The sequence below is a fragment of the Pristis pectinata genome, chromosome 40 (assembly GCF_009764475.1).
Source record: "Pristis pectinata isolate sPriPec2 chromosome 40, sPriPec2.1.pri, whole genome shotgun sequence".
NCBI classification, from domain to species: Eukaryota; Metazoa; Chordata; class Chondrichthyes; order Rhinopristiformes; family Pristidae; genus Pristis; species Pristis pectinata.
In genome coordinates, this window is record NC_067443.1 from 5,270,942 (window position 1) to 5,298,507 (window position 27,566).

The window sequence follows — 27,566 nt, forward strand, 5'->3', positions numbered from 1 at the left end:
TAACAGAATGGGTGGAGCATTGGCTGGTTGGCAGGAAGCAAAGGGTGGGAATAAAAGGATCTTGTTCTGGTTGGCTACCGGTTACTAGTGGTGTTCCGCAGGGGTCGGTGTTGGGGCCGTTTCTTTTTACCTTGTACATTAACGATTTGGATGATGGAGTAAATGGTTTTGTGGCTAAGTTTGCGGATGACACCAAGATAGGTGGAGGAGTAGAGTATTGAGGAGACAGGAAGGTTGCAGAGAGACCTAGATAGTTTAGGAGAATGGGCAAGGAAATGGCAGATGAAATTCAATGTTGAGAAATGTGCAGTTGTACACTTTGGAAACACAAATAAACGGGCAGATTATTATCTAGAAGGAGAGAAAATTCAAAGTACAGAAGTACAAAGGGACTTGGGGGTACTCGTGCAGGATACCTTAAAGGTTAACCACCAGGTCGGATCGGTGGTAAAAAAAGCGAATGCTATGTTGGCATTCATTTCTAGAGGTATAGTGTATAAAAGTAAGGAAGTGTTGATGAGGCTCTACGGGGCACTAGTGAGGCCTCATTTGGAATACTGTGCACAGTTTTGGGCCCCATATCTTAGGAAAGATGTGCTGATGTTGGAGACGGTTCAGAGGAGATTTATGAGGATGATTCCCGGAATGAAAGGGCTTACGTATGATGAGCGTTTGTTGGCTCTTGGACTGTACTCACTGGAGCACAGAAGAATGAGAGGGGATCTCATAGAGACATTTAAAATGTTGAAAGGACTGGACAGAGTAGATGTGGTCAAGCTGTTTCCCTTGGTGGGTGAGTCCAGGACCAGAGGGCACAATCTTAGAATTAGAGGGTACAAGGTTTAAAACAAAGATGAGGAGAAATTTCTTTAGCCAGAGGGTGGTGAATTTGTGGAATTCCTTGCCAGGTACAGCAGTGGAGGCCAGATCATTGAGGCATTTAGGAAGAGACAGATAGATATCTAAATAGTCAGGGTATCAAGGGATTTGGGGATAAGGCCGGAAATTGGGGTAAGGTTTTTTTTTGCGCCCCCCCAAATTTCTCATTTCTTTTTCTTTTTTCCTTTTCTTTGGAGCAGACTCGATGGCCGAATGGCCTACTTCTGCTCCCTTGTCTTGTGATCTTGTAAAGTGTCGTACTGCTCACAATGCTCCAGCTGTGTCTAACCAGAGCTTTGCATTATGTTGATCCATCCACCCATTCTAATTCCAGTCTTTCAGAACAACAGTTCTCAATGTGAAGTGTGTGAAGCCCTTAGGGGTAAGGAGTGGGTGACAAAGGCCGCAGGATTTCTGTGAGGCTTCATTAATATTGAGATAATTTAGTAAGTTCACACAAAATATTATAATAAATAAAATTATATTCAGTCCTAGCTACACTGGCTGTAGAGGTGCAACCCCTGGGGCAAACCCTTCCTCCTTAAAAGGGTGCAGCCTGTGACATTATGGGTGGTTATCAAGGAGGTTCATACCTTACCAAGCAAGAACAAGTGGGACTTCTGATAAAACCGGTCGAGCAACAGTGTTCTAGATAAAAATGGAGATCAAAAGGAAATCTGAATCAAAACAGAAAAGGTTGAAATCACTTAGCAGGTCAGGCAGCGTCAGTGGGAAGAGAAACCGAGTTAAGGCTTCAGGCTGAAGCATCCTAACTCTGCCTAACCTGATGAGTGTTTCCATCATTTTCTGTTTTTATTCTAGATATAAAAGCCTTTTCGATTGCTTTCTGCACCTGTCCAAAACATTTTAATAAGCATGAACCTACTAAGTCTCTTGGAGCGCTACTGGTGTGTAAAACTCAGACAGCCTGACCCCTATAACCTACTATCTGGGCCATGCTCTCTTCTCGATGCTGCCACCAGGCAGGAGGTACAGGAGCCTGAAGACCCACACCTCAAGGTTCAACAACAGCTTCTTCCCCACTGCCGTCAGGTTCCTGAGCCCACCTGAAAAACCCCAACACTGCCTCGGACTAGATTTCTTCTTCCCTCTCACTTGCCCTAGTGTTGTTATGTTTACTTTGCTGTGTAAGTTATGTATAATTTCTGCTTATGTTAACTTATGTCTGTAACGTACTGTGCTGTTGCTGCAAAAAGATAATTTTCATGGCATTTCTACCCTGTGATTTTATGCCTATGACAATAAACTTGAACTATAACATTGTTCTGAATAGCAGAAAGATAATTGTTCAATCCCAGGTCAAAGCAGCAAGGAACCAACCACTTACGTACATGTAGTGACACAGTGGTACAACTAACAGGAGCCAACAGTCCAGGTTTAATTCTGACCTCCAGTGCTGTCTGTGTGGAGTTTGCATGTTCTTCTTAAGACTGTGTGGGTTTCCTCCGGGTGCTCCAGTTTTCTCCTAAATGCCACAGGTGTCAAATTGGGCTTTGTAAATTACCCCTAGTGTGTAGGTGAGTGCTTGAATCTGGAGGGTGGAGGGGGGAATAATAAAGGATTAGTGTAGAGCAGTGCTTGATGATCAGTGTAGACACAGTGGGCCAAAGAGCCTGTTTCTGTGCTGTCTGATTCTAAATTCAGAAGCACACATCGTCAGCTGTATATTGTGAGTAGCAGGGTAAAAGATGTGGTTTGAGCCTCCATTCAACCCATTCAAGCACCCGTCCCAGACCCACACTTCTAGTACTAGTAGCAAAGGAGTTGCTGCATTGCAGCGGTGCCACTTTTTGGATGAAACATTAAACTGAGATGACTACCTTCTTGCATCGATGTAAACAGATCCCACATTCCTAAAAACTGTGGCTCCATTTCAAAAACACTTTATAAATGCAGCATCATAATTCCTCACTGTCTCCTTACCTTCTCTCCCAGATATTGTTGCAGCTTGGAAACTTTGGTCTACAGCTCTGTGCTGCTTTTGAGAAACTTGGTGTTGATGTCACTGATGTAGTGGTTCTTCTGGTCCAGGGTCACACTCATCTCATCGAGCTGGTTCTGCAGCCCATCCACCCTTCTCAATATCTGGGCCGGGGCTCTCGCTTGGTCGCCCTCCTGCCTGAGCAGGGCGTTCTCCAACATTACTGTCCGCAGGTACAGCCCTAGTGCAGCCAGCAGGACCAGTAGCCCCACCACAAACAAAGCAGAGTTTCCACCTCCCATTCTCTCCCCTTGGGTAACTGTAGTAAGTCAGATTGAAGCTACATCCACCACCACAACATCGCAATGTATGCGGCTCTACTTGCTACTTGAAGGCTCAGCGCAAATTAACCAACCTTTCAGGCAAATAACTTCACTTCCTAATTTGTCTAGCAGTGCACTCTGCCAAGGATATATGATAGTAAACTGTTCACAGAAATTGGGTGTGAACTGCAAAAAATTTGAGTTTCTTTTCAATGAATTATTTTCAGTACTTTAATTTTTTGCTGGACCTTTTGCTCAGTGTGTCCTCTGAAGTGCCAGGTTGGCAATAGATGGGTGATCAGAACTGAACTTGCAGAATGGTCAGAGGGAAGGCATTCAGTCTGTTGAATTTGTACGTACAAATGTACAAATTAGGAACAGGAATAAAGCCTCAAGCCTGCTCTGCCATTTTGTTTTCATAGCTGATTTCACTGTATGCAATAGATAGAGCTAAGCAATCCCACAACCAATGGATCAGATCATGGCTCTTCAGTCTTGCAGTCGTGAACAAGTTCAAGTTTTTTGTCATAGGCATACGTACACAGGGTATAAATGCCATGAGAAATTAACTTTTTGCAACAGCAGCACAGTACATTACAAACATAAGTTAACATAAATTAACATAAAGTATACATAGGTGTGCACAAAATAAACAACAAAATAAACGTAACAACACCAATGCAAGTTGAGAGAGACAAAATGAAATATAGTCCGATGTAATGTTACTGTTTTTCAATTCAAGAACTGTGGAGGGCAATTAAGCAACTAATCGGAGAAGCCTCCAAGCACATCTCATCCTTAATAATGCCAGGCCTTGCCACCTGAGTGCTGAAGATAAGGCTGAAGCGTTCACAAGCACATTCAGCCAGAAGTACCGACTGGATAATCCATCTTGTCCTGTGAGATCCGACCCTCCACAGAAACCCACCTTTATCCAATTCGATTCACTCCACGTGATGTCAAGAAACAGCAGAGACCATAGGAAACAGCAGAGGTTACAGGACTAGCTAACATCACAGACATTGTACTGGAGGCATACACTCCAGAAGTAGTTGTACCTCTTGCCAAAGTAGAGTTACAAAAATGGCATCTATCCAACAATGTAGAAATTTGCCTGGGTGTGTCCTGTTCACAAAAAGCAGGACAAATCCAATTTAGAACATAGAACATCGAACCAGTACAGCACAATACAGGCCCTTCAGCCCACAAGGTTGTGCCGACCTTTAAACCTCGCCTAAGACTATCTAACCCCTTCCTCCCACATATCCCTCCATTTTAAATTCCTCCATTTGTTTGTGGAACAAATGGAAATTGTGGAAATTTAGGAACAAGTTCCTAAATTTGTTCAATTACCGGCCAATTAATGTATTCTTGGTCATCAGCAAAGTGAAGGCAGGTGCCATCAACAATGCCATGACCAATGCCTTCTTCCAAAATGCCCAATATGGTTTTCATCAGAACTGTTTGGCTTCAGACCTCACTGCAGCTTTGGCCCAAACATGGGCCAACAAGCTAAATTCCGGAGATGGGGTGAGGATGATTACCCCTGACATCAAGGCAGCATTTGACCGAATGTGGCAATGAGGAGCTCCAGTAAAACTAAGTCTTTGGATATCAAGGGAAAAACACTCCAGTAGCTGGAGTCACACCTCACGCAATGGAAGATGGTTGGAGATCAATTATCTCCGTCCAAGACATGACTGCAGGAGTTCCTCAGAGCAGTGTCCTACACCCATTTATCCTCAGCTGCTTCATCAATGACCATTCCATCATAAGATCAAAAATGGGGATGTTCACTGATGGTTGCAAGGTTCAAATCCATTCGCAACTACTTAGAAAATGCAGTGCTCCACGCCTACATGTAGCATGACCTAGACAACATTCAGGCATGAGCTGAGACTTGCCAAGTGACACTCGCGTCACAGAAATGCCAGGCAATGCTTGTCTTCAACAAAAAAGAATCTAAGAACGTACTCTTGACAGTTTCATAGCATTACAATAGCTGAGTTCCCCATTATCAACAACCTTCTGGGCACCATCAGCCAGAAACTCAACTGGACCAACCACATAAATACTGTAGCTGTAAGAGAAGGTTACAGGTTGGAAATTCTGCAGAATGACTCATCTCCTGGTATCTTATAGCCTTTCTATCATCTACCAGGCACAAATCAAGAGTGAAATGAAATACTCTTGCTTTCCTGGATGAGTGCAGTTCCAGCAATACCAAGAAGCTCAACATCTCCTGGGTCAAAGCAGCCTGCCTGATTGGTACCTCATCCACTACCCTAGACATTCATTCCCTCCACCACCACCACCACACAGTGTGTAACATCTACCAAATGCACTACAGTCATTTACCTCGACTTTTCTGGCAACACCTCCCAAACCTGCAAAACTTACCATCAAGGACAAGGGCATCAGTTGCATGGGAACTCTGGCCCTGGAAGAGTCCCCTTCAGTCACAAACCATACGGATTTGGAAATGTATGTCCATTCCTTCATCATCATTGGGTCCAAATTGTGGAAGTCCCTACCCAACACCACAATTCGAGTGCTTTCACCAGAAGGAACGTAGCAACAACAAGTAACAACAACCAAATCCCGAAAAATGAATAAATAAAAAATCCTAGCACTAATAATCTCAGCATCACAGAGTGTGGTGCCCAGTTATGGACACTAAACTCCAGCTGAGACATTAGCCTCCTCATGCAAAGTGGAGGGTTTCTGCAGTTTCCCCATGTAACACATTTTGACTGAAGGGGACAGTATTGCACTGACAATTACATTTCACGATTAGCTCATAGGATACTCTGGTTGACCTTGGGAAGGACAGTGGAGGCCAGGAAGAGGACTACTGGCCTGGCGGGCTGACTGTTGTCATGAGCTGACTGAAGGTATTGACAGTGTAGTGGTGCGGAACAGAAGTGTGGACAGTGATTCTTCCATTGTGAATCAGGACTGTCCTGCCCCATTATCGTCATGCCTGCCCCCTCTGGCAGTGCACTAATTGGCCAATAGAAATGAGAGATCATCTTTAAAAGGGTGAGGAGGGAGTGGACAGTATTCCAAGGTTATCCGGTCGTTCACTTCATCGATTCATTAATGGTACTAGTCCCTCTTTGAAGTCATCCAGGGTCAGAAAGTGTCAGCACCATACTTTTTTTTTCAGTCAAGGTTATAATGCCCTTCAATCTCCCAGCCTCCTGTCCTTGGACTCTGTCTTTACCTCTTGTTGCCTTGGCAAAGCAGCCAGCATAATCAAAGACCCCACCCACCCGGGTCATTCTCTCTTCTCTCCTCTTCTATCAGGTAGAAGATACAGGAATATGGCTTAAGGACCACCAGGCTTAAGGACAGCTTCTACCCCACTGTGATAAGACTATTGAACGGTTCCCTTATACGATGAGATGGACTCTGACCTCACGATCTACCTTGTTGTGACCTTGCACCTTATTGCACTGCACTTTCTCCGTAGCCGTGACATTTTACTCTGTACTGTTATTTTTACCTGTACTACATCAATGCACTCTGTACTAACTCAATGTAACTGCACTGTGCAATGAATAGACCTATACTATCAGTACGCAAGGCAAGTTTTTCTCCGTACCTCAGTACAAGTGACAATAATAAACCAATACCAATACCTCCAACTACATCTCAATAGTTAAAGAAATATTTGCATTATTTGGTTTCCAACGTCCCTGATCCATTTTCATATTCTGGCTTTTCCACCATCTCCCCAAGCCTTCTCCAAACTCACAATGACAAAGAAGCCCACCTTCTGCTCACTGGAACCTCTTCCTATTATTATGCTGACTGCCCAACATCCTTCCCTGGCTGCCCAGTTAACAGACATTGTCATAGAGTCATAGAGCAACACAGCACGGATACAGGCCCTGGGGCCCAACCAGTCCATGCCGACCACAATCCCCACCCAGCTAGTCCCAATTTCCTGTGTTCAGCCCATATCCCTCCAAGCCCCGCCCCTCCATGTACCTATCCAAGTGCTTCTTAAATGACACTATTAAACCTGCTTCAACCACTCCTCTGGCAGCTCGTTCCATATACTCACCACCCTCTGCATGAAAAAGTTGCCCCTCAGGTCCCTTTTAAATCTTTCCCCTCTCACCCTAAATCTATGCCCCTAAGTTTTGGACACCCTTGCCCTGGGGAAAAGACTGTTACCGTCCACCTTATCTATGCCTCTCATAATGTTAAACATTTCTATAAGGTCGCTCCTCATTCTCCTACATTCCAACGAATAAAGACCCTTAGCCTGGCCAACCTCTCCCTATAACTCAGGCCCTCTAGTCCTGGCAACATAGAACCATAGAATAGAACAATACAGCACAATACAGGCCCTTCGGCCCACCATGTTGTGCCGACCTTTAAACCACGTATCCTCATGATGCTTCTGAAAACCTCTTTGAATGAACAAGTTACATCAGATTGTGTTGAGCAATTCTATAGTACACATGAGCTGACAGTCTGACTGCGAAAGCATATTCAAATATGCTAATTGTAAATGGCCCTGTTTGGAATAAAAAGCAGAAAGCACTGGAAACACTCAGAAGGTCAGGCAGCAGCTGTGGAGAGAGAAGTAGGGTTAAATTTTCACATTAATGACCTTTCATCAGAACATTGGAATATGAATTATTTCTCTTTCGCTCAGATGCTGCCTGACCTGCTATTTCCAGCATTTTCTACTTTTGTCTCAGATTTCCAGCAACCGCAGTTTTTGATTTTTGACTTCCTTCTCAGAACTGTTCTTGTTAAGTACTTCCCCATCTCCAATCTCCCTTTCCCTTTTAAAGATCATAAAGATTCTATCAACGCCGAAATCCATACCAGTCTTTCACATACTTCCAAAGCGAATTTCTACATCAGGTTTCTGTCCATTTATTCTTGCCTGCTGCAAGCACCTAATTTTATTTGAACTTTGCATATTGGCCTTATGGGTCTTCCTATAATCTCTTGATAAAGATCAAAGGCAAAAAAATTTTTAGCGTCATTACAACAAATTTAATATAAAGCTGATTGCTAAATGCAATCAGTGTTTGGGTTGCATAATTTATAAAATTTGTTCTGGTTCTGCATGTTATACATATGGAGGCTACTAGATATGGACACTGACATCAAAAGCTAGTTTTGACACCATCTGTGCAAAATTTGTGCTGTGGGGCAGTTGTGCCAAAGAACTTAATAAAGCTTGTTTCTGCCTTTCTTGGGAAATGGCCCAGAAGTCCGAAGTGTTAGGTAGGTCCTGCTTCAAGAACTCTTCTTAGGATTCTTCCCACTCTATAACCACTCCACCCACCAAACATCAATGCCAATGTAAATTAGGGCTGCCAATCATGTCCGCAATCAACTTCTCCCTCACCAGACCTTGCCTCAATAAGCCAATTGTGTCTCATTCCTCAACTCTTAGCAACTCCACACTCAACACTCACTACCCACTACCCACAGACTCTCACGTCCTGGCTACCTTCCATGGCACCAACTAGCTGCCAGATATTCAATGACGTTGTGGCAGGGATATGGCAGAGTCAGTTGTTGACACAGTGATTTGCATTGGTAAATGCCAATATGCACATGTGATCTGACAAAAGGAATTGAGTATTCTTTGCAGAAGTTTTAAAACATTGAAGTATGTTTCCATAGTGTGCCTTTCCTCCTCTGCCAAGGACACTCACAAAGAACGTTTTACATAATAAGGAAGAGTAGGTGTTCCGCTCCTCGAGGTTGTCCTTCCATTCAACAAGATCATGGATGATCCTCTGTTTCAACTCCACTTCCCACCCAAGTCCCATATTCCTTTGTTCTGTTAAATCTATAAATCTTAGCATTGAATATTCCTAATGAGTGGGCATCAATTGAGGGTGAAGAATTCAATGGCTTTATAACCTTCAAGTAAAGACATTTCTTCTCATCTAATCAGGCAATACCTTATCCTGACACGGTGCCTTCTGGTTCTAAAATCTCCGGCTGGAGAAAACAATCAATTAGCACCTACCCAGTCAACGTCTCACTGAATTCTACACTTTTCAACTCACATTCCAATGGGTTTTGGCCCATCTTACTCATTAAGTAAATCTAGTGAACCTATATTGCACTGACTCCAAGGCAAGTATATTATTTTAGGTACAAAGGCTATAACTGCACACAGACCATTCGGTGTACCATCATGAAAGCCTATACATTTGCAGACAACTCACAACTGTATTCCAATCCTCATGGAATAAAAGCCAATATATCATTTCCCTTGCTAATTGCTTGCTCTGTCTATATGCTAGCTATCTCCATTTCATGTGCCAGCATTCATAAAATCCCTCCATACACCAACATTTACCATTTTCTCTCAATTTAGTTAAGGTTCTAGCAGAGGACTAACTTCCATCCCCCACCACCCCTTTCATATCGCTAGCTCCAGGCAAGCTATTTAGAGACAGCATCAGGCTCATTGATCTGAATGATTTTCTGAAACCTCTGTCGGGGGAAAAAAATCAATAGACTTAATTATAATGAAGTCACTTACTGTAACGGTCAGACCCGGCTCTAAACCATGATGGGGCCATATAAAAGACAGGAGTAACTCAGGCAACAAGGCAGGACAGACTCCAAGCTTTCCACATCATCCCAACAGCATCCTTTGGAAGCCAAGTCGCACAGGAGGGCTCGCTCCACAAGGATTTCATCTGACAGGTTTTACTTTCAGCTTGAGAATGTTTTCTGTTGGTATTTGATTCAGAAAGGGGAATTCCGACCAGTTCAACTTGTTACAAATATTAGAAGAGAAAGAAGTGATGATCTTGTGCTTATACATCCATGGGATAATACGCTGGTATGCTGAGATCAGGGGTGTTACCAACGTGGGGGCTAGATAAGTAAAGTGGTGTGGGGTATGATCCAAGAGGAATATGATAATGGTTTTATTTAATTCGACAGTGGGACAGGGTATGATCTAGAAAGAGAATCAGAAGATAATGTATGTATTGAATGTCACAAGGCATGATCGCAAGATTAATGTATTGGGTAGAAAAAGGGGATATGTTGAAAGTAGATGTATCCATAGGTAATAGTGTTTTTACTTGTTTTCAGGATTTGGCTATTGCTGGCAAAGCCATCGTTTATTGGCCATATCTAACCTTCTTGAACTGCAGCAGTACTTTTAGGAAGTTCCAGGATTTAGATCCAGCAACGATGAAGGACTAGTGATATATATCTAAGTCAGGATGCATAGATGGTGCCATGCACTTGCTGCCCTGTTGGTGGTAGAGGTCGCAAGTTATGAGGTGTTGTTAGAGTAGCCTGGGTGGGTGACTGCATTCCATAGATGGTACACACTGCAGCCACCTTGCGCCTGATGTGGAGGTTTACAAATGTTTAAGGTGGTGGATAGGCTGCTTTGTCCTGTAAAAAAATCATTGTCCTTTGGAAGTTAATTGGAGCTGCACTGATCCAGGTAAGTGGAGAGTACTCCGTTACATTCCTGACTTGTGCCTTGTCATTGTTATAAAAGCAGGGTGCCAATCAGGAGCAATCCAGGGATTACCTGGACAGGAAGGGGCAGGAGATGGTGCTCATCTTAATGTGCATGAAAAGGTGATGAAACTTTCAAAAGTGAGTTAAATAAATACTTGTTAAATTAATTGCTATGTCTCAATGGTGTTTCCAGCACTGTTTGTTTTGTTTCAGTTTTCTAGTATCTGCTGGATTTTGCTTCTCTAGTTTGAATCCCACAGTTCCGGTGTTGCTTTCCTCCTTTATTTTTCCCTCATTCTTCTCTGTTTTCACACCTCTTCTTCTTCCTACATACATATTATCTGCAATTAAAAAGCTTCTTCTACCTGTCTCAGCTAGCACTGCCACTAATTGTGTCATGATGTCTCACTTGGGCTCCTCCCTATCACAAACACTCCCTTCATTCCCCTTTGTTCAGAAAGTAAAACACATTTGACTTCCAATTCTTCTCAATTTTGATGAAAGTTCAACAAAGTCATAGTCGAGTTTATTGTCATTCGCACAAGTGCATGTGTGCACAGGTGCAATGAAAAGCCTACTTGCAGCAGCATCACAGGCACATGGCATCAGATAAGCAACGTTCACAACAAAAACATAAATTAAACATAAATTATACACAATTTTTGCAAGAAAGTACACAATTAGAACAAAAAAAGTCCATTTTGGTGCAAAATGATCAAAGTAGCCATAGTGTTGCTAAACTGTAGTGATTAGGGTTGTGCCGGTTGGTTCAAGAACCGAATGGAAGTAACTATCCTTGAACCTGGTGGTGTGGGACTTCAGGTTTCTGTACCTCCTGCCCGATGGGAGCTGCAAGAAGATGGCATGGCCCAGATGGTGGTGATCTTTGATGATGATGTTTCCTTCTTGAGGCAGCACCTCCTGTAGATACTCCCGATGGTGGGGAGGGACGTGCCCGAACCTGAAATGTTAACTATTGTCCTTGCTCCATAAATGCTGTCTGATATGCTGTGTACTTCCACCATTCTGTTTTCAGTTTAGATTACCAGCATTTATAATTTATTTGCTTTTTAGAATTGGGTTTGTTTTATGAGGGAGTTTTTTTGAGGTGAAATGTATTGAAGTATTTTAGGATCTCATATTCCATTGGCCATAGAAGATAAGGACAAAGCTAGTTGCTTTCACTGACTAAGAGACCCCGTAAATGTAAGTGTTGGGATTGTACTTAACCATGGTTCTTCTTGAGTTTCCTCTCCAGGGTGTTCTAAGTAGTCTACCGACTCTGGACTTCACCGATATTCTCACCCACATTGTTCAAGAGCTTGCTAATCTCCAGTTCCCTTCACTCTGGAGACCACATGTTCCACTTCGTGCTCTGGAACCTCAAAGACCATCGAACTTGCTTGCTCACTTTGCTTGACTCTGTTTGATATGTTTGATATTGGGTTGTTTTTTTGAAAAAGCAACTATATATCAGACATATTCCTCTGGCGTCTGGCCTACTCTACGGAATTTGGACCATCATGCAAGACTTGCGTTTGGGGGAGTTTTAGTCTGTTACACATGATGCATTGAATTGTCAGATATAATCAGACAGAAAATAATCTTAAAAGGAAGAAGTAAATAAATTCAAATGTGCTGGTGCTGATGCCCTCTACTTGTCCATTGGTCAATGTTTAACAGTGGTCTCACAGTGACCTTTTCATATTTTCATTTACAGCAATTACACTCCAGTTGACTGCTAACTGTGCTCACTTACAACAATTAAACCATATGGGATAAGTAGTTTTACTTACTGTTTCACTTTAGTGACGTAACATACTGTACTTTGGTAAAACGGTGGGTTCTACTACCATGCACAATGTGACAGAGTTCCTGCTAATAAATGAAAAAAGAATGATTAACAATGGTATACGTGTCCTGCTGTCATCTTTCTCTTTATATTTTAAATATATTTGCAAACATTACTTCACAGATATAAAAACTGGAAAAGGCAATACAAGAGACACCACTGCAGACAATATAATGTGCAAAGAAAAGCAACTCCAACTTCACTTTGGTGCTTGCTAAGTGTCAGACTCCCTTATATATCCTGAATTATGAGTTTAAATAAAATGTTAGCAGAAAATATTTCCAACAGCAGGGGTCAGTAACTAGAGGGCAGAAATGAGTCCAATGATTTACAAAGAACCAGAGGGAAATGAGGTGTTTTTTTTTGCAGTGAGTTATGTCCTGGAATGTGCTATCTGAGAGGGCGGTAGAAGATGATTCACATGAATTTTGAAAGGGAATTGGATCATCTGTTGGAAAAGAAAACAAAAGGGTTGTGAGGGAATTGTAACTAATTGGATACCTCTCTCAAAATGTTGGTATAGGTACAATGGACTGAAAGGCTTTCTCCTGTGCTGTACCACTCCGCAAATAAACTGACAGAGAATGCAGGAAAACACTTAGTATGGGAATGACATGTAATAGATCTTATTTTGTTGTCTTACATGTCTAAGGATCTTCAAAATGTTGATACATTTCACTCTATGGGTCCCTCACACTGCAGTCTTTTTCCTCCTTTTTTTTCTCACCCTCTATCTGGACCTACCTGCCTCTTCTCGACTCTTTCTCAATCCCTCCTGCTGCTTGTTCTTTCTTTCTTTATTACTTATTTCCCGCTATCCATCATTCTCACATGGCCCACTCTCTCTCCCTCCAAACTAAAAAACACCAGAACCCTGATCCTGCAACCCACCTCCTGATTGACCCAAGTGCCAGCAACTGAGCTCTGATGTAACGTCACTGTCACCTGCCTGTGCAGAGACAGCACCAATAAAACATCCTTTTATGGAGCTTTATGCTCTGCAAATAGCCCTTGCTCACCCACTCTTTTGTTTCCTGTAATCCGTTGTTATAATCCTGAAAATGCATGACCTTATCATTGGGGAACGTGTTGCATTAAAATGGACTGTAAACTGAGCCCAACCAGCAAGGAGTAGATTTATGCTTCTTTTTTAAGTCAGAAATGTAATTTAGAATCAGAGTCACAGAGAAAGACAGCACGGAAACAGGCCTTTTAGTCCAAAGAGTTCTTTCTCTTTGCACTACACCCATCACTTTTACCCCACGTACCTCGTTCTTCATGTCAGACCAGTGAGCAAGCATTGCTGAGTTATTAACTGTGACAATATTACAGCCAGAATAGTCCTTTATCATTGCGTGTGGTAGGCAGGTACAGCATGGGTTAGATAAAGGGTCAAGCTTCTTATATACTGCAGTATTAAACACACCCAGCGCAGATAAAACACAGGGATAAATATAGAATAAAGCTTCCTCTCCACTGACCCATCAAAAGCTCCCAGCACAGAGGACACATGGGTTAGATACATTGTAAAGCTCTCTGTATACTGTTCTATTGAACATTGCCAGGGCAGGTCTAACATGGATCAGATATAGAATAAAGTTCCCTCTACAAAAACAGTAGGTTAAGTACAAGTCAAGTTGCTTTTGCACTGATCAATCTTTGTCCAACAGGACTCACTGGATACTGTTCAACAGGAGTCATAATTGATTTACACTCCTCAGCCCAAGGAATTTGTCCATTCATAGTTCTCCTATTGCTTATGAAATCCATGAACTCAGGGATTGGACATGGGACCTGGTAAAATGACGATCACGCGTGACAGTAGGCTGGGTCACATATGATTGGTAATGCTGTAGCAGTATTTACTAAAGCTTTCTCATGCTGAGGCCTTCACTGGTTAAATGCACTATAACTACATACTATGACTGACCTTGCTGTGACTCATGTTCTGCATTAAAAGGTTGTGAGTTTGAGTCACATTCCATAGTCTTGAGCACAGATATCCTGGCTGGCTCTCATAGTTCCCCTAATTGAGGGAGTGCACCCACTGTGCAGTCTTCGTAAATCCTTTCAAGTGGACTTAAAGCAAAAGAGATTAGGTGAATTCTTGTCCAGTGGCAACAATACAAAAATAAAGATTTAGTCATGATCTCATTATTGTTTGTGAAACCTTGTTATGTGCACATTTGTTGTTGCATTCCTTACATTACAACAAAAAAACAAAAATCCCACAGAACTGGACTATTGGGAGGTAGTACTCTACATATCTTTCACTGCTAGAGAACGCAAACAAATTTTTACTCCGAAGAATTGTACTAACCTTGGGGACATCACTGCAGTTTGATTCTGTGCCTAGTCCTCTGTGTGATATGATAGCGGTTGCTTAAATTCCTCCTGGGTCTTTATTTCTGTGCAGTTGAGGTAACCCAACAGGAATGGACCTATCTGAATACACTGTCAGCCTCTTGACATATGGAATAAATAGAGATGCAATGTGTGAAGGCCAGGACATTGTTCAAAATAAACCTGGCAGTTAAGCTATGATAAAGTTACCAGTTAACAGCTTTGGCATTTTCCATAGAGGCTGGAAGAACTTCAGCTGAAATCCATCCATCACAAAAAACAAAGACGAAGTGGTTAGATCATGTGATCTTTGTGGCATGGGATGAGAGATATTCGTTGGCCAGTAAGCAAAGACAAAGGACTAGGAGACTCCTCAGCTCCTCGGGTCTACCTGTGGTTCATATCTACACATCTTGAATCTATAATGGTTATCATCCTTGTCCAACAAAAAAAATCTGTTAAAATGAATTTGAAATTCTTAATTAACCTCCTGCCTCAACAGCTTTTCCAGGGAGTAAGTTCCAGATTTCCACCATCCTTTGAGTAAAGGCATTTCCAGTCTATATCTAAATTATGGTTACAAATCATTTTTCTCTAGTCTTACTCTCACCGTTCTATTAAAATATTGCATTTCTATCATACCTTTGACATTCTTTTAGAACAGTAAGGCCAACAAAGTACTTTTGAAGCGTAATCACTTCTGCAATGTAAGAAACACATCAGGCAACTTGCAAAGAGCAAATTCCCGTGAAAAGCAATAATGATAATGATGAGATCATCAGGCTTTTTATGAACGAGTGAGGGATAAGTTCTGCTCCAATAGCAACACAGTACCAGAGGATCTTTTACTTCCACCTAACAGAGCAGATAGGATCTCAGTTTAATATCTCAGCCAAAAGATGGCACCTCTGACAATCCAGCTTTCACTCATTGGATAGGAGTATCAGTCTGAATTTTCTACTCAAATCTCTGTGGGATATAAAACCACAAATATTTGACTGAAAAGCGAGGGTGCTGCCAACCGAACCATGGCTGACAGTTGATCTTTACCTATTGGGATCCGGGCATTGGAATCATAGAGATATACTGCACAGAAACAGGCCCTTTGGCCCAAATCGTCCATGCCGATCGAAATGTCTACCTGAGCTAGACCCATTCCCTGCATTTGGCCAATATCCCTCCAAAACTTTCCTATCCATTTACCTGTCCAAATGGTCTTTTAAACATTGTTACTGTACCCACCTCTACAACTTCTTCTGGCAGCTTGTTCCATATAGCCACCACCCTTTGTGTGAAAAGTTGCCCCTCAGGTCCCATCTCATCTTTCCCCTCTCATCTTAAATGTATGTCCTCTAGTTTTAGACTCCCCTACCCTGGGAAAAAGACTACAACCATCTAGCTTATCTACATCCTCATGATTTGATATATCTCTATGAGGTCAGCCTCCTACGCTCCAGAGGAAAAAGTCCTAGCCTCTCTTTCTAACTCAGGGCTCCAGTCCCAGTAACATCCTTGTGAATCTTTTCTGCATCCTTTCCAGCTTAATGACATCCTTCCTATAACTGAGTGACCAGAACTGAGCACAATACTCCAGGTGTGGTCTCACCAAAAAGACTTGTACAATTGCAACATGATGTCCCAACTCCTGTACTCAATATTCTGACCGATGAAGGCAAATGTTCCAAACACCTGTGCTGCAACTTTCAGGGAACTATGCACCCTATGTCTCTCTGTTCTACAACACACTCCAGGGTCCTACCATTTACTATGTTAATCCCGGCCAAATGCAAAACCCCACATTTAAATTCCATCTGCCATTCCTTGGCCCACTTCCCCAGTAATCTGGATCCTTTTGCAATCTTAGATAACCTTCTTCACTGTCCACTACACCACCAATTTTGTTGTCATCCACAAGCTTACTAACCACGTTAACAACATTGTCATCCAAATCGTTAACATAGATGACAAACAACAGTGGACCCAGCACTGATCCCTGTGGCACACCATCGGTCACAGGCCTCTAATCTGAATAACAATCCTTGACTACCACCCTCTGATTCCTTCTACCAAACCAATTTTGTATCTAAAACTGGCATTGTTGATAAGGCCAGCATTTATTGCTCAACCCTAATTGCCCTTGAGAAGGTAGCAGTGAGGTGCTTTCTTAACTGCTGCATTCCTTCAAGTGAGGTTACTCCTACACTGCTGTTGGGTAGGGAGTTCAAGGATAGACTTTGTGACAATGAATGATTGACAATATATTGCCAAGTCGGGATGTCAGATACAGTGGCAGAACAGCTATTGCTGCTGCCTCACAGTTCCAGCAGCCTGAGTGTGTGTGTGGAGTTTGCACATGTGGATTTCTAACTGGTGCTCCAGTTTCTTCCCACATACCTAAGATGTGCTTTTAAGTTCATTGTCTTCTGTAAATTACTCCACAGTGGCAAAAGAATAAATGCAGGAGTGGATGGGCATGAAAGTTGCAGGGAAGTAGGAGGGTGAAATGGGACTGTTGGGATTACTCTGAGAACCAGTATGGACGTGGAAATCATGGTGTTCCACTGTGCTTGCTGCAGTTGAGGTTCAACATCTGTATGTGTAACTTAGGGTAATAATTGCAGCCATTGCGTACTGATAGTGGGAAAATAAGAATTCAGGGTGGTGGATGTGGTACCAATTAAATGGGTTGCTTTATCATGGGTGGTGTCAAACTTCTTGAAAGTTGTCCAGAATATTCCATCCTCACCTTACCTTGTGCTCGTAGAAAGTGGAAAGGATTTGGGCCGTCAAAATGTGAGTCACTCACCACAGGGTATCCAGCATCTGGCCTGCTGAAGCAGCCACATATAGCTGGTCCAGATAATCCACAGGACATTGATGGTAGGGAATTTACTCCTGAGTGTGAAGGTATGTGACTAGGTTCCCTTGTTGGAGATGATCATTGTCATGGAGGCAACTCTGTAGCACAAGTGGTACTTCCTGCTTATCAGCTCTTGCCAGAACTTTGTCTAGCTTTTGTTGTATGCAGATATGGGTTGCTTCATTTACTCAGGAATTAAACATTAATCAAGCATCAGCATAGATCCCCACTTCTAACTTTATGGTTCTAGCCTTATGAAGGAAGGTCATCGAAGAAGCAACTGGTTGGGTTTAAGACACTGCCCTGAGAACTCCTGCAGTGATATCTTGGGGCTGGGGTCATTGAATTCCAAGAACCATGACCATCTTCCTTTGTGCGAGGAATGACTCCAGCCATGAAGTGTTTTCCCCTTGATGCCCATTGACTCGAGTTTTACCAGAGCTCCCTGATGCCACACCCAGTCAAACGTTGCCTGTAACACAGGCTAGAACTTGGCACTTTGACTGGGACTCTTGCTCTTGATCACTATCTAGTGGTCTACTCTTGCACCACATCACTGACCTGTGATGTCTCCAGCCTGGGGAACCTGCCTCCAATACTCACACAGGAAAAATATCTCCTGGGTGAGGTAATGGAGGTGCTCTGGGTTGTGTGGAAACCGCTACCAAGCAAAAGGGGCTCAACAGGATAAGTGCTTCCACTTCTGTAGTGAATTCAGAACTAGAAGGCTAATAAATAATATTCTAATTGGATATTAACAAAAACTCTTCCCAGAGTGGTTAGAATGTGAAACTCACAATGTGAATTAGTAGATTCAAATAGCATAGATATACTTAAGACAAAGAAAAGGTAGAATGGACGAGAGAAGGCTCGTATGGTGACTAAGTATTGGCAAAACCAGAAAGGCTGTATTATTCTCTGTAAGGAGCCAGCCTGTGGAACGAACAGTAGAGAAAAATATTAGTGAGGAGAGCAGCTGCCCAATCTTTTAATAGCAAGCAGTTGTCTACTAGTCCAAGTACAGAGGGCTGCATGATCTCTTGGCAACCTACCAGCCAATCATTGTCTGGACAAGGCCACATCCTAGGGTGGGAACAGTGCCGCACCAGCTGATTAAAATACTCTCAGGTTGGGTTTCAGAGACGAGGGGAGATATCATCTGGGGTGAGAGACAGTGGAGTGGCCACTTTGTCACTGGACATCCTTCCTTCAAGTTCTCTGAATCACTCCACGCTGTAACTTTGTTTCGGGAAGAGTCCCCAAAGCATTGTCTTTAATTTGTTCCTTCTCTGTTGCAAGGGGGTGAATTAAAAATACAAAATGGAGGCCATCAAGAAAAAGATGCAGATGCTCAAACTCGACAAGGAGAACGCCCTTGACAGAGCAGAGCAAGCTGAGGCAGACAAGAAGGCAGCAGAAGAGAGAAGCAAGCAGGTGAGAAGGAAGAAAATGTATTTAAATTTTAATCAAATCCATTTGTTTCACTCCTCATTGACTAAGGAAGGCTAAACACACAACATGGGGGGAATATTTATTATCCAACCCCCCCATCAACATTTCACACTCTCGTACATTTCTCACTATTGCAGTGACAACTATACCCTTCACCATAACAATCACTGCGCAAGCCCTGAAGTACCCTTTCACTCTAATTTGTTTCTGACTGTAATGTTCTTATGCACTTATTACTGTAACACTAAAATAAGCCTCAGTTATCACTGTAATATTCACCGTGACCTTTAAAGCTTCACTGTAACTCCCTACATATTGCTTTTACATTCTGATATACCCACCCCATCCCTTGTAACACTCTTGATATGCACAGCTTTCCCTTTAACATGATAACTCCACAACTCATGAAGTATTACACTGATACACTTCATACTTTCACTGTATTACACTGATTTAAAACCATGACACTAAACCACTTTAATTAGTATGGCCCCATAACATGATGTTTCTGCCTGTTTTTATCTCAATCAAGCCAAGAGTTTAAGTACTTCAGTTGGTTTCCATGCCTTTGTGTTGACAGGGGTGGGAGGTAGAGGAGTGAAGGGTGATGCTTGTGGCAGACACAGTCTCAGCTGCACTCCTGCCTGCCATCCTGTTACTTAGCTGTGTGACTGTTCATTTAGTTGCCTTGGGTGAAGGGGAGACTGGACTGCTGTTCAATCCATAATCGCGCCCCATAGCCCTATGAACCAGGAAGAGAGGCCTGGTGAGGTGGGCTACCTGGATTGCTCTTACATACAGCCGGTGTAGGCTTGATAAGCTGCATTGGCCCCCCCTTCCATGCTGAACTACTTTGTGAGCAACAAACGAGATGCTGGAGGAACTCAGCGGGCCGGGCAGCGTCTGTGGAGGGAAATGGACTGTCGACATTTCGGGTTGAGACCCTTCAGCGGGATTCTGGTTGAGGACCTTAGCACAATATTTGGGCTGTGGGTGAGAAACGGCTGCTGTGATGAGCCACTGAAAGGTGGAGAGAATCCAGAGAAATTTCCCCCTGGCTACAGTCCATACTTTGCCCAAGGAACCATTTTTCATGCAAGCCTGAAGAATGTTCAGCCATGCAGGACATCAACAAGCATGTGCCCATTTTTGTGCAGGAATTGCCTTATAGCATAAAGGATATTAAAACCTGCCGAGGTCAACTGTAACATATCCTATCAAGATCAATAAACAGAATGGAATGTTCTGATCTATTTGCCACAATGGCAATACATTTATCTTCCAGGTCATTGGGATAATTCATTAAATTCAAAGAGAGTTCAGTGAATATTTACCAGAATGGTTTCAGGGTTGAGAAAATTCATTTTAATGGTCAGGAAAACCTGGGACTTTTCTGCTTAAATCAAGGAAGTTACTGGCAGCTTTGATGGATGTCTCCAAAATTATTAAAAGCTTTGATGGTGTAAATAAGGAGATATTGTTTGTCTGGTGGGAAGGGTTAAACATTAACTTAAGAGAACTGTATAATCTATTTAGGCAGAACAGCAGAGCTGCTTCTTCAAAGTTCCCACATCCTAAATATACGCCGGTTGGTAGGTTATTTGGCCTCCATAGATTGTTCCTTGCTTATGGGTAAGTGGTAGAATCTGGGGGAAGTTGGTGGGAAAGTGGGTAAATTAAAATGATTCGTATAGATGGATGGTTGACAATTGGCACAGACTCAGTGGGCCAAAAGGCCTGTTTCTGTGCTATATTACATTACAACTAATAAGTGCAGGAATGTTTTCAAACAAAAAAGCTGTTACAATCTGAAGTGATGGAAGCAGATTCACATTCAAACGTACTTTTTGCAAGGGAATTCTCCAAACTTTTTATTGTAAACATCTCTAATAAATCCCTCACTGCATCAATATTTAATATCCCCCCAATCAACATTTCACACACTAGTAACATTTCTCACTATTGTAATGACAAATATATCCCTCACTATAACAATCACTGATACATTCCTCACTGGAACAAACCCTAAAGTACCCTCTCACTGTAAGAATCTAATTTGTCTCTGGCTGTAATTACTATAACACTGAAATAACCCACACTGTAGTATACACCATGACCTTTCAAGCTTCACTGTAACTTCTGAATACACTCTACATGCTGTTTTCACATTCTGACATACCCACACCAACACCACCATCCTTTGTAATACTCTTGATATGCACAGGCTTCCCTGCAACACGATAACTCCACAACTCATGTATTACACTGATACACTCCAGACCTTTACTGTATTACACTGATTTACCCCACACTCATTAAAATTATACTCTGACATAGCCCACACCTCTCAATAAGTTATATTCTCCATCATATATAGTATTTCCTACAAATGACTATATTCAACTTCTGCTCAATTCTTTAATAGTGAGAATACTTTCTCCTTTGTCTTCTTAATAATCAGTTGATTTTTTAAAATCTCTCTCTTTCCCTTTCTGCTTGCTTCCTTCTCCTTTGGCTCCTCTCTGACAGTTAGAAGATGAGCTGGCGGCTATGCAAAAGAGACTCAAAGGTACAGAGGATGAGCTGGACAAGTATTCAGAGGCCCTGAAAGATGCCCAGGAGAAACTGGAATTGGCTGAGAAGAAAGCTGCTGATGTAAGTGAGAGCATTCACACTGTTATCCTCTGTCCCTAATTTATAATTTTGCTTCTTTGACTTATTCCTGTCTCTGTTCACAACCAAGATGACAGGCGTCTAAATCTATTGGATTTCCCATGTATGTGAGCCATTTCATGTCTGAAGCCAAGCCCATTTTGAGATTAGTTGGTGGAACCCACAGGCACCTCTATGACCTGACTACCTTGCCAGAACATCAGACAGCAAATTAGCTGACCTTACCCTTCCTTCAGCCATTAGTTATGGCTCAGTGGGTTGTGCTCTTGCCTCCGAGCCAAAAGTTCATGCGCTTAAGTCTCACTCAAACAATTTCAGTTTATAATTCAGGCCACCACTACGAGGAGCAATACCTACAGAGTGCTATGTTGTCATAGACACCACCCTTTAACTGGGATATCAAACTGAGGCCCTGTTTCAACAGGATGTAAAGGATCCCATGGCACTATTTGAAGAAACGTAAGGAATTTTTCCCTGATGTCCTCGTGAATGTTCATCTTTCAATCAAAATCTCTTTCCTAAAACAAAGATGAACTGGTTGTTACTCCATTAATCTTTATATGATCCGGGCATATCCAAATTAGCAGCAGAGATTCCAACAATGCAATGGTAACCATACTTCGAAAAATGCACTGGATGTTATATTAACAACTTGGGACCTCCTGAGATCAGAAGCAGTGAGCTCGAAGCTTTGAAACAGTGTCCAAGGGTGAATACTCGTCCAAATGCTATGTAGAAAGGATTGAGGCAAAGGCAGGGAATTCTACATAAGAAATAGATTTCCAAATGACTTCTCCCAGTTGAGAATCCAAACTCACTGTATTAATGTTTCCCAAATTAACTACAAGATACTTATCCAATGGTTCTACTCACTGGATAGATCCCACAAAGTCTTCACCATGGAGAGAAAGGCAAAACACGTATTAATAGGGTAAACAGAAGAGATCTGGTAATAAACCAGTTCTCGAAGCAATGGACCAAATGGCCTCAATTGTACTATCAATCCATGATTCAGTGAGCAAGCTACAATCTTGTGCAAAAATATAAATAGCTCAGCTGGTAGCATCCTAGTCTCTGAATCAGAAAGTGTGGGTTTGAGACCCACTCCAGCTATTTGAGAAGGACAGTTAACATTCTCATGTTGCACTGACAGTGTATTGTTCTGTCAGTAATGCCACCTGTTTGGATGAGTTGCCCTGCTGGCCTTCTCTGGCTATTTTGAAGGGCAGGGAAGTACTTTCCGGCTTTTCCCTCAATTAACTGATTGGAATAGATTACAATCACACTGCTGTTTGAGGGAACTTGCTGGGCACAAATTGCTTGTTGTGTTTCCTACATTACAACAGTGACTATACTTCAAAGGTACATCCCTGGGTGTAAAGTGCTTTGGGGCAAACCGAGCATGAAAGATTTACACACACACACACACACACACACACACACACACACACACACACACACACACACACACACACACACACACACACACACACACACACACACACACACACACACACACACACACACACATATATATATAGATATATTTCTCTTCCTTTTAAAAACTCTTTCAATTCATTGACCAGAGCGTTAATAGCATAAGGGTGTGTGTGTCAGAGAAAGAGAGAGAGAGACAGAGAGACAGAGACAGATGGGGGAGGGAGACAGAGTGAGAGAGAGAGAGAGAGAGAGACAGACAGACAGACAGACAGACAGACAGACAGAAAGACAGACCTAAGAGGATAAGACAGCAATCCACCAAAATATAAAATGATTTCATCAGTGTTCATTCCTCATGCATCCAAAATAAGGTCAACACACGGCATTCTAGTCCTCTGCTATTCTGAGTAACTGGTGTTATAATTACCAAGCAACAGAAGAATGCAATTCCACAGAGGCTTTTTTTTAAAGACTCTCCGGCACCTGTCCTTCAGGAGACCCTACTCCACAGACAGCAAAATGCTTCCCTGGCTGCTGGAGGGATTACTGGTGCATGGCTTGAATTCCAAATGTATTGTCATTACCAAATGTCTTGACAGTTGGGAAGACTAAATCCTCGAAATGTCTAATGATTATAGGCAGAGCGATTTAAAAGTAAGCAAGGGAGAGATGCGTATGAGTGGGTGCTAGTCTGTATGATCATAAAATAGCCTTTTCTGCCTTAAGGTGTTAATTTCTGCTGCTTAACCAACTATACCATAGTAGGCAGTGACAGTATGACAGACAACTGTAGTTATTTCAAAGAACTGTTGTTTGCACAATCACTAGCGACTGTTCTCGCTTTGGTCTCCATAAATTAGTGGGTTTGTCAAATGTCAGATACCCTGGGCATGCAGGTTACATAGAATTTACAGCACAGTGGCAAGCCGTTTAGCCCAACTGGCTAGTGCTGCTGTTTATGCTCTATACAAATTTCCCACCCTTCTTCATCTCGCCCCAGCCTCATATACTTCTATTCCTTTCTCCCTTAGATGTTTAGCTTAAATCTATGTTTACTATTTGTCTCAACCACTCCTGGAAGGCAAGTTCCACATTCTCAGTACACTCTAGGTAGAGAAGTTTCTCCTCAATTTCTTTTTTGATTTATTTATGACAATTTCATATTTGTGGACCTTTCTTCTGAGCTCAACTACAAGTGGAAATAACTTCTCTACTCTTGTATGAAATCCTGTCATTATCTTGGCCTCTATCAGGTCAACCCTCAGCCCTCTTAAAAAGGACCCCTGCTTATTCAGTATCAAACTTATAAGTCATTTTTGTATCTACTTCAGTTATGCTCCAAATGTAGCAAATTTGATATGCTTGATAGACTAAAAACCAAGGAGCATTTGTGCATTTATTTTACTCACTGATTAAGTTTCCTGGGCTTGGCGATTTGCTCTGAGTGTCACCATTTCGTCAGTTGATAAATCTGAAATCAGAACCCCGTGATCCATTAGTATCAAGTAAAGATGTGCATTTATATAATGCTACATGTGCAGCACGGTAGTGTAGCGGTTAGCCTAACACTATTACACCGCCAGCGATCAGGGTTCAATTCCCACTGCTATCTGTAAGGAGTTTGTACGTTTTCCCTGTGACCGCGTGGGTCTCCTCCGAGTGCTCCAGTTTCCTCCCACATTCCAAAGACATACGGGTTAGTAAGTTAACATGGATGTAAATGGGCGGCGCGGGCTCGTTGGGCCAGAAGGTCCTGTAACCATGCTGTATAAATAAAGCTTTTAAAAAATAATTTTAAAGTTTTAATTATTTCAGTTTGTTGTAAAGCTCTTTACAAACAGTGAAGCACTTCTGAAGTGTGCATTCTGTAAAATGTTTAGGGCACTTAGTTAAGTCATGAGACAACTCTGGCATGTGGAGAGGAGTTAGTCATACTACACGCATTCCAAAAACACCCAAGTGCTCATTGAAGTATCAGTCTTATAAATGATTCCAGAACATTGGTTACACTGTGTAAATATTTTATCTAGCTACTCAATCCACCTATCATGATTTATGTCATCCAAAAATTTGGAAATCATGCTCTGTACATCCAAGTGCAAATCATTAAGACCATAAGATATAGGAGCAGAATTAGGCTATTCGGCCCATCGAGTCTGCTCTGCCATTCAATCATGGCTTTTTTTTTCATTCTCCTGCCTTCTCTGCATAACCAATAACCTCCTTACCAATCAAGAACCTATCAATCTCTGCCTTAAATACACCCAATGACTTGGCCTCCACAGCCCTCTGTGGCAACGAATTCCACAGATTCACCACCCTCTGAGTGAGGAAATTCCTTCCCATCTCAGTTTTAAAGGGACATGCCTTTATTCTGAGGCAGTGCCCTCGGGCCCTAGTCTCTCCAACTAATGGAAACATCCTCTCCATGTCCACTCTATCCAGTCCTTTCAGTATTCAGTAGTTTTCAATGTGATCCCCCCTCATCCTTCTGAACTCCATCAAGTACAGGCCCAGAGCCATCAAACACTCCTCATATATTAAGCCTTTCATTCCTGGGATCATTCTTGTGAACCTCCTCTGGACCATCTCCAGGGCTAGCACATTTTACCTTAGATACAGGACCTATTAAAGCAGTGGACCGAGCACAGACCACTGCAGAACACCACTATAGTTTCCTGTAATCTGAAAAGCAACCATTCAGAATTTCAGTCACTTAAATAATTTTCTATTCATTTTGCTGCCATCCCTTTTATTTCATGGGTTACAGTCCTATTTGAACATAGTTTAAAGAATTTGTTTTTTTAAATCTACTTACACATTAACAAAAAGAAGTCTCTGTCATTTTATCAAAAAAACTCTATCAAGTTAGTTAAAGCTGATTTACCATTAACAAATCCATGCTGGCTTTCCTTAATCAATCCAGACTTGTCCAAATGACGGCTATTTCTGTCCTTAATCGTGGTTTCTGGAAGTTTCTCCACCACCTGTGTTAAACTGAGATAAAAATAAAATTTCAGAAATACTTGGCAGTATTTTCTGTTTTTATTTCAGATTTCTAAATCTGCAGTTTTTTTGCTTAAACTTATTAGCTTGCGGTTGGTGGGTTTATCCTTATGCCTTTTAATGTACAACGGTAGAACATTTGCAATTCTCCAGTCTGCAGACACCACCTCAATAATCTACTGATGTTTGGATGATAATGGCCAATAACTCCGCAATTTCAATGCTTACTCCCTAGGGGGCATTCCTTCTGTACCAGGTGATTTATCTATTTTAAGTATTTAATTCATCCAATATATTAACCATGTATTCCTTTGTTGAGACTTCAGTGGCATATATGAACTTATGTCTACCATAAGATATTGATTTTGTGTCTCAACTAAGTCCTCTGCCAAACTGATTTGATCTCTGACTACTCCAGGACTTTCCCCGCTTTTCAGCCCTACGATATTCTCTTAATCAATACTGCGATTCTGCCGCCACTAGCACAAAATACTGCAGGAATGAATATTTAGTACACAAGTGCACTTTTGTAGGTATTTCAGTTTGTTAATGGTTTATCAGATTTCAAAATATTTGAGGATCTTTATCTTATTTCCCAAATGTAGTGTCTTTATATCCTAGAAATCAGAAACAGTTGTCTGTGATTCCCCATTACTTAGGGTGCTTTCCCTCAATTAGGGGCATAGAGCAGGGGAAGGTTATTCCTCAGATAGCAGGTAGCCTGTCTCTCATCCTTTGATCCAGATCTTTTAATGGGTTTATTTAACTAAAAGCTATCAATTTCTACGTCTAAAGCTTTATTTAACCATCATTGACAAACTTTCCAAGATCAGATACTTGGTATGCCAAATTTAGATTAATTACTCCTTCAGTTTGCTCAGTACTTCAGATTTCCAACAATTCCTGCACTTTTGATGGGATTTCCCTCATTAATATATTTTCACAAATTAATTAGCATCTCATGTTTCTCTCAGAAAGGCCATAATTTGAGTAATTTTTTGACTCATGTTTGAAGAGATTTTCTGTCAAAATCACCAATATTTGAGGAGATTTCTCCAAAATTCAATTTGCTTCAGATGGACAAACTTTTGCAGAGCTATTACTCGTTTGGCTAACACCTGAGATTCTTCTCAGCTTGATCATTAATTCTCTTAGATAAGTTATTCTTCTCAAATTGGTCGAAATTTGATTTCTCTAAGAATGAGCATGAAGATATTTCTCTCCAGGAGACAAGCCCAGATATTTTGCAAACTGGATGACATTTTAAGGAGTTATCCCAAGAAATGGTCAACATTTGGATGCAACTTCTCTCTG

At 41.9% G+C, this 27,566-nt stretch overlaps 1 protein-coding gene and 1 long non-coding RNA gene across 4 annotated transcripts in view; one reads left to right on the forward strand and one right to left on the reverse strand.

The window, feature by feature from the left end:
* Positions 1 to 2,211: 2,211 nt before the first annotated feature.
* On the reverse strand, positions 2,212 to 26,245 carry LOC127587379 (uncharacterized). Its single transcript, XR_007958774.1, has 4 exons — positions 26,134 to 26,245; positions 24,656 to 24,717; positions 12,423 to 12,504; positions 2,212 to 2,431 (listed from the first exon to the last, which is right to left on the reverse strand). It is a non-coding gene; the product is annotated as an uncharacterized LOC127587379 (long non-coding RNA).
* The window catches only part of LOC127587363 (tropomyosin alpha-3 chain-like), a 65,876-nt gene continuing 57,311 nt past the window's right edge, over positions 19,002 to 27,566 (forward strand). For 2 of the 3 annotated variants that reach the window (XM_052045640.1, XM_052045639.1), the window contains exons 1-2: positions 19,002 to 19,115; positions 21,663 to 21,788. In XM_052045640.1, coding sequence (XP_051901600.1) covers positions 19,002 to 19,115; positions 21,663 to 21,788 — 240 coding nt within the window. The remainder of the gene's footprint in view (positions 19,116 to 21,662; positions 21,789 to 27,566) is intronic. The other variant, XM_052045646.1, reaches the window with a different exon arrangement.